We start from the raw sequence: 13660 nt of genomic DNA, 5'->3' as shown, positions 1-13660 counted from the left end.
GCTGCAACACAATGTGACATTATCCTGCACTTATTCCTTGTGGATATAGTTTTCTAATATGAATCTCTGCTGTTTGCCTCGACATGAAATGAAGGATAAAACCTTTTTCTACCATGATTACTTTTCATCCTTCCCGAAATCCTCTCTGTGAGAATTACAAACCACTGTACAGTGTTTTGATGCCTAATAAAATCCAACTGAACTTCCCAGATTGTATTTCATTGTCTCACATATGAAAAGGCACACCCCCACAAACGCTGTGCTGTTTGCAGCAGGGCTTCTTTCTGTCTGAATGCAGCCTGAATTAAGGACAACAGTGGACTTAATTGTAGTTGACCTTGTTAAAGGATATGCTGGAAATGGGGTTACACTTTTTGAGCAGTTGGGCAGCGAATGAAGAAAAAGCACAAAACATTTCTGAGTGGAGTGGGACTTAAGTAGTCATAAACTACAGACTACAGATCACCTGTCGTGATAAAGCCTGATCCACAATCGGTTAATGTCCATTTAATCCCAAAGGTGTTGGATGGGGTTGAGTTCTTCCACAAAACTTTTCTTTATGGAGCCGGCTTAGTGTAAAGCAGTTTTGTCTTGTTATAACAGGAAAGGGACTTCCCCAAACCATGGTCGCAACCACTGGATCACTGTCTACTGTAAGACTTCCCTTCAGTGGAACTAAAGGGTCTGAAGCAAAACATAAAAAAGATGTACATATTGTGTATGTGCAGCACAGTAAACCTAAGAGAAGACACATACTGTTACATGTAAGTTATATTTATTGATAGTGTGAGTCAAAAGACGAATATCTTAGACATGCATGCATTACATGATTATGTATTGCTGTGCTTTCTCTGTGTCCTGGGGCAGGGTCTCTATGTAAAGGGAAGCCAGTGTCTGATTTATAATCAGTATGAATTAAGCCACAGAGTTCAGTTCACACCAAACCAGAAGGATTAGAATCAGAGCCGTGGCTCAGCTCAGGCTTCCTGGAAGAGAAGAAAATAGAAAAGGACATGATAGATTTCTGATAAGTCAGTTATTTATTCATCAGCCATCCACATCTCTTTGTCTGTCTCAGACACACAGTGACACACAGATATTATATGAATTCCTTTTTTATCCATCCATCTCCTTTCACACACACTGGGCCCCATGCAAGAAGCAGTCGTATGGACAGATTCATTCTGAAGTAGTTCGTACAAGTGAGACGTTTAATCATTCTCACAATTTTCTGTCAGTTCCGAGCTAAATCCACGAGTGGTCCAGATATGTCATACAAGTCGTGAACAGATAGACTGCCTTTCTTCACAGGGGGAAAACTACAACGGCGTATTAGGGCCATGATAGGTAAAGAAACAAAACTTGGTGAGTGGGAGGAGGGGCTGAGACCAAGCACACTGTACTACTCCACTTTCTGATTCACTCAGCTGACCTGCAGCTGCAGCGTAATACAGTACACTGTGTATGAATACGGTAATTCACCGGTTGTGAAAATGTAGTACCAATCTTTAGCAAAGTGCTTTTTTGACTGGAAGATAACGTGCTGAAATATTCGGTGGGCGTCTTTTAAAAGTGTCTAAGACACGTTTTTCTGCTGGCCCCGTGCACAGCAGCACATCGCTCTGCTGGTGTGTTGGTGTTTCCTGCTGCCTCTCCTAACTGGCAGCGCACTGATCTGAATCTAATACAGTTAACACTCTGACTATGCATGACTACCTCACACAACAAGTCAAATAATCTGCACTATCCCTTTAATGTCACAAATATATAAGAAAAAACTCAGAAAACAGTGCAAATATTCAAAAACAACAAACCGTACACTTAAACTGATGTTGGCTTTTTTAGGTCTACTTCTTCAAGCTGAGAGGGCACCAATCAGAATCCACTACAGATTATACACTAAACTACCTCACGCAAATAACTCAAATGATCATATTATTATAATAAGTTTATTGAACTTGTTTTCTCAAGTTCTGTTAACAAAAACTCAAAAAACAATGTTCAACTAACTATTTAACTTGTGTTCAGTTTACTCACATTTTCAAGGTAGCAGGGGAACTTCTATGTTAAACAAACTTAAAATGAACAAACCAGCCTCACAGAAGCAGTAAGAGACTTTTAGGATAAGAACGTTCTTGGCATGAGGCTCATTGTTTCCTCAGACACACTGGGCTCACAAATTAGATGCTGAAAAAGACGATCTCTGATTCTCTCTCATGGTCTCACTGAAGACTTCCTGCCACTCAGGCCCTTCCCTACCTCTTGTTCCGTCGGCGGACAACGGCATTGTTGATCGCCCTCAGCAGAGTTTCCTTGTTGTTCTTCATGTTAGCTTTCACCGTCTCCAACACAAACATAATCTTCTCCTGGCTGAAGGGACGCTGGAAGGTGGAGAACTCCTCCATCTTTGCGTTGAACTCCTCTGCATCTATAGAAAACAGTGAACACATGTGTCGCCCTTCAATGCTGCCAGGTACTGAAACACAAAATCCAGCACACATCCAAATCCAGACCATGGTGCAGCCAGAAATAAGTTTGCATCTTGAGTGAACATGTACCAAAAGTCTGTGCTGCAGTTCACAATACACTCTTTAATATGCAGGCTGCAGGACCAGTACATGTCCTAGCATGTAAGGAAAAGAGATTATAGGTACATGTATATATTTTGTAAAATATTAGTAAAAACCAGTCTGACACTTAAAACAAGCTGAAGTTGTGAATTACAGCCACTAAACAGGTTATGGCTGTTTAAGGCAGATCCACAGTCTTTAATATATTACTGTCTATATCAATGTACTGGTTCCAAATCAGATCCATACCGTTTCAATATTAAAACAAGACCATGAGTCTACAGCTTCATTAGGGGCCCCGCTAGGCACAGCCGTACTTCAAAAGGTAAATGTTAACGTCTACACGGAGACATGCTCACAAAGACAATGTTAATATGCTGACCTTTAGCAGGTATAATGTTTTACATGTTCATCATCGTAGCTTTGCGTGTTACCATGCTAACATGTGCTAATTAGCACTGAAGACAAAGGAGAGCTGAGGCTGATGGGAATGTCATTAGTGAAGCCAAGATAAATCACACAAACCTACACTGTGGCTTTAAAAACCTTTTTGCTGCATAAGCTAAACTATTAGCAGAAAACACTATAAAACAGGTTTCCTGGTTGGCTAACATGGATGCAAAAAAACCCATGATTCCTTTTTGTCTCTGTCCATTGAAGGTTAAGGTTGTGTTTACTGAGCAGTTTTGTCTCAGTGTGTGGAACAGACCTTTGCAGTTCTGTCTGTTGAAGAGCGGCATGTAAACGATGGTGGGCGCCTTTTCATTCCCCTCGAATACGTAGCAGTCTTTCGGCCAGTCTCTGTCCTCCAGGATTTTGTCATCTATCTCTGGGAAAGGCTTGTTCACCTCCGCTGCGTAGTCTCTGGCGAGAGTCAGAGTCTGAAGACAGCAGATGGTGAACAGTCAGTCATCCTTCACTTCATAAGTCACAGGTACAGCCACAGATATCACTTCATCTTAAGTTATAATAAATCATTTATTGAGTATTTGTAGGTCAGTAATGAAACATTTTGTGAGAACAATGTTTGGGTTTCCAATATGTGACAACAGCAAAGTCTGCTTTGCTTTTTCTGTCTTGTTATCTAGTTCTTCAGAGGGGAACTTTACACATAAATATCATCTTCATTTTCACAGTTAACACCACTCAGACTGTGAAAAACAGCTGTATAAAATCTCCTGTGGCATCTCAGGGGCCTTTTCAAGTCTGCAAAAATATCCTAAGTGATTTAATAGGCACTAAATTTCTAACAGAAAGGCTGTGTTATAAGCTAGAGTTTGACAGACATGGCTCTCTACTAGGCAGAGAGCTACTGTAACTAAAACTCTGCTGAACGGTTCATTTTTCAAATCTGTCTTTGACAGTTTGACAATGCATGTTTCAACTTTCAGTCCATAAGGAAAACTCAGTTGTTCAGATTATCTGAAAAAAATTATAATACAATAGTCTGGTGGACCCAGCAGAGTCCAGGAGCAGAGTCCAGGGCTGAATTTCTCTCCCAGTCCAACTACGGGCTGCCACAAAACAGATTTAAGTTCAGATCCTCGACAGCACTTTTCAGAAGGTAAATGGTTAACAGCTTGTTTGTTTTGAATTACTTAATCCTGATTCATAAAATAATAATAAATGTCTTATTAAACATGATAAAGATGATAGTTGTGCAAGATAAACCCTATAAATGTATATAAAGTGTTTCAGCTTATGTTCAGTTTTTACTCTATAATCTTGTTCATGCAGTCTTACTTGGACAAAGGTGTAATCAAATGTGTTGCAGAGATCACAGATAAACTAACCTTTGTTTCTGTGGTTCTTGCCAATTGAAATGACAGATTGTATCAGCTACAGTTACAGTAGCTAATAATGCTAATGTTAGCTGCATGGTTTAAAATGCTGCCCGTGGCTTAAGTTCACACACACACACACACACACACACACACACACACACACACAACACAGACACTCTTCACAGTGCCTCAAACATGTTTCCAGCGCTGTACTCTGGTGCAATGATGAGATCGATGTCTCTTTTGTCTCCCAGAAATGGGGGGTAGGCCACATTGATCAGCATCCCAGCATCCACCAGGTGGAATCTCTCTTGACTGCGAAGGCAGGGAGGAATGGGGAAATCTGACAACAGAAATATTTCGATTCAAGAATTAATTTTTCCATCATTTAATATCTCCTAACTAACTTGAGGGGTTGTCAAAGAAGAAAGAAAAAGCACTCTCTAAGGGTCTCTCAAGTGAGCAGTTATTTACACATCCAGCAGACACAGAGCAATATTAGCATTTACTCTGAGTAGTGTTTCAGGCCACCTCATCAGTTTAAATTCAATATTTATTCTCTTTCACTCTGTTTTGGCGTCTGCTAACTCTTGAGGGAAATATTTGGCTTTTTAGTTGCTAAATGCTTGACTCTGTTCACCAGCTAGTCGGTGACTTTGTCTGTCTGCTCTTTGGGGCTGTGCTAGCAGTGTGGAGTGTGTTTTTCCACTGAAAACAGCTGCCAGCTGCTGCTGGAAACCACGCTGATGACAGCTGTGTGACTGAACTCAAGCAGTAAAACTGTAGGCTGGAAAAGCAAAACAAAGAAGAGGCAGACGCTGAAATGTTCAGCAGAGCTGAGGTGAACTGCAGAGTTAATGATTATCTGTGAGTTCATCCCTGTGATTAACAAGGTCTTGTTTACTTAATTGATTCAAATCTTAAAGGTCCATATAGTCTAAAGGTAGATGTCCATGTGTTGTTTGATTATAAAGCAGGTCTAGGTTCTATATTAATACTGTGAAATTATCAAAGCCTTAGTCCACAGAGAAATGCAGAATGTATTCAGACGCTCTACTCCTGTGTTTTATTTGAAGTGTTGATCCATAAGAAGATATATTTGTGGTTTTAAGAACCAAAAACCATCTCAATGTAGTTTTACAGCAGACTGTTTTCTGAGTGATCCAATAAAAATATAGCAGATTTCAGGTAAATACTCAGATACCAAATCCTGCAAGGTTGGATGGTGGGCCCAGGTGGGCGGGGCTTTGATTGCCGCTGAGGGCAGTTACTGCTTTGTTGTGACATCACCAAGTTACAGAAGTCCTGACGGCTGGTTTGAAGGCTCAGTTTCTGAATACAGGCTGTGTGCATTTCTCTGTGGACTGAGGCTTTGATACTTTCACAGTATTAATATAGAACCTAGACCTGCTTTGTAATCAAACAGCACATCTACATTCATACTATATGGGATCTTTAAAACGAGCCGTCTGTAACAGCCATGCCCCAAGCCCCCGCCCACCTGGACCCACAATCCAACCTTGAAGGGCCTCTCAGAAAAGAGGTTCTCCTGATTGGCTAACTGTTTTTGGTTCTTAAAACCACAAATATATCTTCTTATGGATCAACACTTCAAATAAAACACAAGAGAAATGCAAAATATGGGACCTTTAACTTTCTCCGAGAACACACAAGCGTATTATCTAAAATCTCAAAATATTCCTTTCATACAAAAATGTTGATTATAGTAGTTTTACAGACACAGATAATGTTTTTATTGTTGCTGAAGAGGTGTGTCTTCTCACCTTGGTATTGGTAGAGGAAGTTTCTGGTTGTTCCCCATTCCCATTTCATAATCAGGGGAATGACGTGTTTCGTGAGCAGAGAGACTGGGGGAAAAAGAAATAGAGAAATTTGTTTCCATCTCATTTAAATAAAATGTATCTGTTGTCAATAGTATTGAGCATTTTGTCTGTTTTTCTGCCATACTCTACACTGACCGTATGTTTTGAAGACTCCATCCTCCATACTTTGGCTCCAGTTCTGCACTGCCACCATCAGCTCCAGACTCCACTGCTGAAAAAGACTTTTTCTTTCCTCCGCACTCTTTGACTCCAGCAGCGCAGACTCATTATGATTTACCTTGTCTGGAAAAGATAAGAATCTAATGGGCACTGTGGCTTTTTCAATCAGACATTTTCTGTGTCATTATTTCATCACAATCCAAGAAAATATTTGAATTGGGAAGAAAATTGAAACACTGATGGCATTCCTGTCTGGCTATCAGTAGATGCAGTTTCACGAATTAGCTTAGAGCTACCAAAACAATTGGATTTAATCAGTAAAACTAATACGATGTCAAGCTGATAGTAAATCCTCATTAGGATCATCATCATCATCACTACCTTTCAGTATATTCTGCAGCTTATCCAGGTCAGACAGAGCAGCAGGATCCTGAATGGTGCTTTTGGTCAGGACCACCAGTTTATCCAGGTTGTTGTATACACGCAGGTACTCTTCAGAAGCACTGTCTATATGCCCCGGCACTGACGCAAACACACACACACACACACATACACACACACACACGCACACACACACACACACACACACACACACACAGAGCAAGTGTGTAATATATGATAAACACACTATATTATACATTTAGTATGTATGATGATTACATAGATGTCATTGTGATTACCATTCAGCCAGGGAGGGATGAACTCTCTGATTATGTCCTCATGAGCCAACGCACAGCCTAGAACCCCTGCACAATTTCATTTTGTTAAAGCACCTTTTTTCAATTTTAATTATAATTATTAGATTCATTGAGTTTTGGGTGCACTATAATAAGCTCAAAATACAATATTAACACAGTGTCACCTTATAAACCTATTATGGCTAATGTGTTGGAAAGAGTTGCCTATTGCCTAAAGAAAAAAAAAAGAATTCCTGTCGCTTTAACATGTAGCTGATTTTTATATTTAAAAATAAAAGCTGTTGCTCAGCTTTATATTTTCTGCCTTGGTTTTCACATCATGCTGCTTTAACCTGTAAACACGAACCTTGTAGTTTGACCATGTCCATCTCCGGCTTCTCCTCCAGCAGCTCTCCACGCTGGAATTTGCTTCCCAGGAGAGACGTTTCAACAAAGAGACCCATCTCTGTGAATCCAGCCTCGTGAGGACTCACCTCAAACCATTTCCCTGTGAGAGAGAGGTTTATTCTACACAGTAATTCAAATCAGTGACTCAGTTAGTCCTAATGTGACATGTGCAAATGCATACCTTCTATGGGCCCGTTTGAAAAGCATTGCTTCTCAATGGCGCTGTAGATGGGGTAAGGGTTGGTGGCATTCCTGCTGGCCTCATCTGAAAGACGCCGCAAGTCCATCTGATGAAAAACAAGATATTTCTCTGAAGGACTGACAATAAAATCTTTGGGTGTGTTTGGAGTAAAAGTTTGTGTGTGTTTTCCCTAGTACCTACCTGTTTCATGATCCCAGCAGAGGTTAACACCCCCCAGATATCGGTGAGAGAGAACAGTTCCTCTTTTGCCCTCTCATCCAACCAGGCCAGAGCCTGCTCCAGCCCGACCCCGGGACCTAACAGCTTAGACACTGCTGTGTCCATGTTAGTGCACCACTGCGGGTCACTGTACAGGGAGGACATGGACCTATCAGAGGAAGACAGACAAGGGTCAAATTAAAGCATAATGAGTTGTTTTTTTTCTGTAACGTCTGTAGTAGAAATTGTGTTTAAAGTTGCTCCAACCAAATGTTAATCTAACAATCCAGTTGTATCAGTCTAATTTATAACCTGGGGCTAAAACAGGGATAATTGAGTATTTTCACAAACACTGAGAAACATTCTCACTGGAGAGTAAATAACAAACACAACATGTATTGACTGATTCACCAACATCCGTCTCAATTCCAGTAGATTACATCTGGCTGTCCTCTTTAGGAGTGATTCTCAACAACCAGGCCATGACATGTTACTGGTCCCTGCAGTGGTGTGACCCACGTTCAGAAAGGTTGGACGACCCTGCTCTGTAGCCCATAGAAGCCAAGTTTGCAATTATTTTCACCACATTGGAGCGTGGCTGTGGTGACAACAATGTTGGTTGGTTGACTGTTCAGTATGTCCACCACTTTGTTCCAGACTGAAATATTAGGACAAATATGAAATGGATTGCCATGAAAGTTTGTACAGATATTCATGATCCTATAAGGATGAACCCTCGTGACTTTTGTCACTTTCATTGTAGTATTTGCATTTTTTTATTGCATAAGCACTTTGAGCTACATCTCTTGTATGAAAAGTGCTGTATAAATAAAGTTTATTATTATTACTTTGTGTTTAGCACTAGTGAGCTTGCTAACACACTGAACTAAGATGGTGAACATGGTAAATATCATAGAAACCCAAAGAAAATGTGGGATTTTCAAGTTCTCTGTTGGAAGTTATAAAACCTTGTAGTAACACAAATTACATCATTGGAACACAGACTTCATGTTGTGAGGTGAAATAGGTAAAAAATGTACTATTATTGATGGTTGAGTATTTCTCTTTTTTTGCAGCTTTCAACAAACACTATAGCAGGTTAAAATGAGGTAAGTCGACTGTAAATGACGATGGACGTAGCCTCCGTGACCTCACCCACCGGTTTCTGAAGACCAGTTTTGAAGTTCAGATCCAGCGTCGCCATTTCGGCAGTGCCTGACTCCCAGCTAATGTTAGAAAAGGGCAAAGAGGTGGGGAGCGTATGGAGCTGAGATTTTGGCTCATGCTGGTTTGGCTCAGACATCACTAGAATAACAGGTGGGGGTGTCTGGACTTTCTTGTTGCTTTCTCCGGACCTGTCATACTCCCCTTTCCAACCCACTTCCACCTGCTCAACTGTTTTCCATTTTTCAATCACTGGGACTTCCCCATCCATCTACACTTCTGTTTCTCCTTTCCCTCATCTTCTCTTATTCTAGCCCTGTTTCTCCATTCAGTGGTCAGATTGTCTGCTAACGTCTCTGTGTTTCCCTTTGTGCTGCTCTTACTGTACGACTTCTGTTCCTGTGTGTAGTTACCTCTCATTTTTGAACTCTAAACCTCAGGAGCACATTTAATTTCTGGAAAAAGCAATGCAAGTAATTTTGAGTGAGAGACTGCATTAAATACCAGAAGCTAGCCCAGAGGTGACGTCAGTCTCACTGCTGTCACTGTGAGCATGTTAGCTGCCTGATGTTAGCATTTAGCCTCAAAGAGCTGCTAGCACAGCTGTAGATCTTTTATAAAAACAGTATTGCATGTCCTACTCTTCGAGTATTTCCTCACAATGAAAGACAATAAACCTCATAATTAAATACAGATATCATATAGTTTGATCCGATCATTAGTCTTTTCATCTTTTTTTTCCAGATGCTCCTGCAGCATCTCAAATCTCATTCACAGCTGAAAGGTCCAGGGCCTTTGGTAAGGGCACGTCACTGGTAGCTGCTCATCATCCATCAGGCCTCCATCTGTTCAGCTCTCATTCATTCACACACATGATTTTACATGTGAAACGTGATCATTGTTACCATGTTGATCCAGAAACTCCTCCCAGGTAGAGCAGAGTGTCCAGCAGACCATCCTTTTCCATCTGATAGAGGGAACCCACCAGTCCCACGGCCGCCCTCTGACCCCCGCCTGATGCCAGCAGAGCGATGTGGGGAACTGAGTCCTGGTTGGAGAGATGATGGAGAGTAGTAAGTAGCAGTAAGCTAGGAGAATATGCATAACATGTCAAAGTTACAAAATTACCAGTAGAAAAGATTAGTTAGTTCATTTTGGGCCAAAACTAGTTCCAGTTGTCTAATCAGAAAGAGGCTGCTTTTTATGTAACTCACAGAGCTCATAGGTTTGAAGCTGTATTACCTGTAGTGTTTCAAACATGTTAACGTACTCCAACCTTATTAAAGATGAAACAAGCTGTAGCTTGTATCAAATTTTACAAAACTATAAATAATATGTTCTTTATGCGCCGTTTTTAGAGGCTACACATAAATTATGCTGCAATTAGTAACTTCCTATAATTACATGTTATATTCAAAATAAACGATACTTAGACACTGTTACACCAAATTATACTCTAATTAATTAATATACTATTAGACACCGTTTTACAAGATGATAGTCTAATGACAAATAAAATACAATGTAATATCAGATCCAAAATATGCTACAGTTTGACACTATTCTACAAATGATGCTGTTGTAGTTCATATAGAATACTTCATGGACCTATGATAGCTTCATCAGACAGCTGTAATTAGAGGAATGTAATTTCATCTTTTATCAGGCATACGTTATTTGGCCTTTATCGCTTCACTCTCTAACCGATCATTTGTTGCTTATTGGAGGAAAACTGTCCCATAAACTAAAGTCATAGCACATCGGGCCACATCTATTTATACAGTGTTATTTCTAAATGCAAGGCTGCGTTACTAACCAGGCAGAGCAGGCTACCATGTCCTTAGCTTCCATCAAAATACGCTGTTGGTCCTGTATTATTTCTGTCTTTTATAGCACCTCTGTTAATTTATTTTTTAACATGTTCTCAAACTGCAGATTACTAAATAAAGACGTGTTCAGACGTGAAGGTGCAGTGAAGGCCTGTGAGAGGTTGAAAGGATTGAGGAGGGGAGTTAAAAGGGGCTCAACTACATTTTTTTTTTTTTGCTTTGGGGTATGACATAACATGCTTAAATATCTTGTGATTGTGATATAATAATATTATGTAACCGACCACAGTATCTGTCATTTAACCATAGCTTCAGCAGTACAGAGAATATTTGGTGTGAAGAGATGCATCATTGTCTAAAGCCTGCACAAGTTACTGTAAGACTTAGAAACAATGATCAAGTCATGGAGGACAAACAGTAAACATGAGTTACGAAAGTCAAACATGTGAAGAACATTTGTGCAAATATGACACATTCCCAAAGAAAAATACAAGAAACAAAGAAAAGACAGACAGAGATGATCTCTCTCAGTGTGAGCCGGTTCTGACTTACTGCAGTACAGTTGATTTCCAGGCTGTTGATTGACTCCAGAACTACTCTCTTCCTCCTGTCAACATACTCCTGCTCACCAGCACACAGAGCGTGGGACTGACGGATGGGTTTCTGGGGGGAAAAAAATCAACTGATTTAGACTGAAAAGGAAATGAACATGGCGAGCTTTTATTTTGGATTTTAGATTTAAACTCTTTTTTGAGAAAACTAATAAAGAAATGGTACATTTTACCTTATAGCTTAATATGAATTTAAATTTGAAATGTGCTAGAATATAATACACATTGTATGGTGTGAGCTTTTTCACATAACTGAATATACCTGCAAATGCACTTTAACAATTTCCACAATAGGAGCAATAAATACCACAATAGTTCATACTGGTTTTCATGATCAATCAATAAAAGTCTAGGCTATAGCCAATAATCTTTGTTTGTTTGTTTGTTTGTTTTTGTCAGTATACAGTATCATACAGACAAATACAGATATATGCAGTATCAGGGTATCAGGATCTGATAAATGGTGTAGCTTCCTGGTGAAGGACAGTAGACAGACAGTGGATTATACACATCATGTTAATAATGTACATGCCATGCATCTCTCACCTCTGACGCTGCATCATTTCCCTCCATGTTGTCCACTGCTCTTACCAGAGCTCCTGAAATCGCAAGCAAAAGGCAAATCAATGTGGCTGACAAAGGTAGGTGCCCAGTCTGCATGTCTGCACATGCAAATAAGCCTCAACTTCAAAGGAAATGCAGAAGTTAAATCCACATTACAGTGACAGTTCCTTCTTCTGACTTCACTGCAGTTACATAAGTCGCTGCAGACACAAAGACACGCTCCAACATGTATGTGTAAAGACACAGGCATGCACACACACACACACACACACACACACACACACACACAAATACAAATCTAACACTCACACACAGGCTTGTTAATTTCTAACATGTGTTGGCTTCAATATGCACCAGATGTCAAATGCAAAACAAGCTGAAAAACAGGGAGGAATGAAATGGATGAGCTCCCAACTAAAGCACGTAAATAAATCACTTTGTACGTTTGAAGTGGTAAATGCATCAGCATTACTGAAGGCCCACACATTCTCACACACACTCTTTATCTGTCTTTTTCTGTGATTGGCACTGGGCTCGTGGCTGACTTCCAGTTCAGCTTAATAAATCATTTGATCATTGAAGAGTCTAAGGAATCAGCGGCCAACCAATCAATGATGTATGACTGTAATCAATGATTGTATCACTGAGAGGAAAGCTTTGATGTGCTGCGATGACTGAGTGGTTGAAGTGTTAGACTTGAAATACAATGAGAGTTCAATGTGCAAGTTCAAGTCCTGCTCACAGAATAGTCTGGCTGTACTTAACAAGGCGGCGGACCTGCATCTAAACTTCATCTTCAATAAAAGTACACGAGTAGCCTATTATCAAAAAATCTATTTCATATATTAGTAAATATATATGTGTGTATATTGTACACATATACATATATGGCAACATCACTCTTAATATAGGGACATACAAGCCCGGCTCTATAGGCATGAAGGGGGCAATGTCCCACCAACTGCTGCAACTGTCCCACCACCACCTGTCCCTGTCCAATCATAAACATGCCACATTCAAATAATCCAAGTGTATTAGTATCTGATTGGTTGGTCTGGCCATATAAAAACTGATGCAGCAGTTACTTCACTATCACTTCAGCTCTCTTGCACTCTGGTTACCAGCCTATTTCACCCACACTCAGTAACCTGAGTCTGATCAGAATAGCCTGGTTTTATTGATCTCTAGATCTGACAGGTTTATTTGGCTACTTGCAAATTGCGGCTTTTGTGATTATTTATTGTCAGTCATTAGCAATCACCTCCTAGACGTAGCAGTTGGCTAGTTAGCTAAACTACTAGTTAACTAAACTAGTGTTACACCGCATAGTCGTTTCTCTCTCAAAAACAAAAAGGTTTTCAACGGTTCACTCACCGTGCTTTCATATCTCTCTCTCTCTCTCTCTCTCTCCCTTTCTCTCTCTCTCGTCGTCCTACTCCTCAGCTCGACCCAACACCTGATCCCTGACCCAGGTGCACAAGCAGTGCACCCCCAGTACAACACTTACTGTGAAACAAACATTGTATAGACTTGAGAAATGAGAAGGAAATCACTAAATGAACACTAAATGTGTTTTTCTTCATTTTCTTTATACCTTTCTAATCATCATCTTCCTCTTCCCTTTCATCCATGCTTCTTCTCTTCATTTGC

General features: G+C 40.2%; 1 protein-coding gene across 1 annotated transcript; it reads right to left on the bottom strand.

Annotated features, from left to right (window-relative positions):
- Positions 1-758: 758 nt before the first annotated feature.
- LOC130184620 (cytosolic phospholipase A2 gamma-like) lies at positions 759-12220 on the bottom strand. Its single transcript, XM_056400596.1, has 14 exons — positions 11993-12220; positions 11388-11498; positions 9912-10054; positions 7825-8011; positions 7624-7729; positions 7402-7542; positions 7038-7103; positions 6739-6879; positions 6334-6480; positions 6139-6222; positions 4543-4697; positions 3280-3451; positions 2260-2428; positions 759-986 (listed from the first exon to the last, which is right to left on the bottom strand). The coding sequence occupies exons 1-14, from the start codon at positions 12104-12106 to the stop codon at positions 935-937; spliced, it is 1788 nt and encodes a 595-aa protein (XP_056256571.1). The 5' UTR covers positions 12107-12220; the 3' UTR covers positions 759-934.
- Between the last annotated feature and the right edge of the window lie 1440 nt (positions 12221-13660).

Source organism: Seriola aureovittata, chromosome 17, assembly GCF_021018895.1.
Source record: "Seriola aureovittata isolate HTS-2021-v1 ecotype China chromosome 17, ASM2101889v1, whole genome shotgun sequence".
Classification (NCBI taxonomy): Eukaryota; Metazoa; Chordata; class Actinopteri; order Carangiformes; family Carangidae; genus Seriola; species Seriola aureovittata.
The sequence above is the reverse complement of the archived record's forward strand: the minus strand, read 5'-3'. Positions and strand labels throughout refer to the sequence as shown.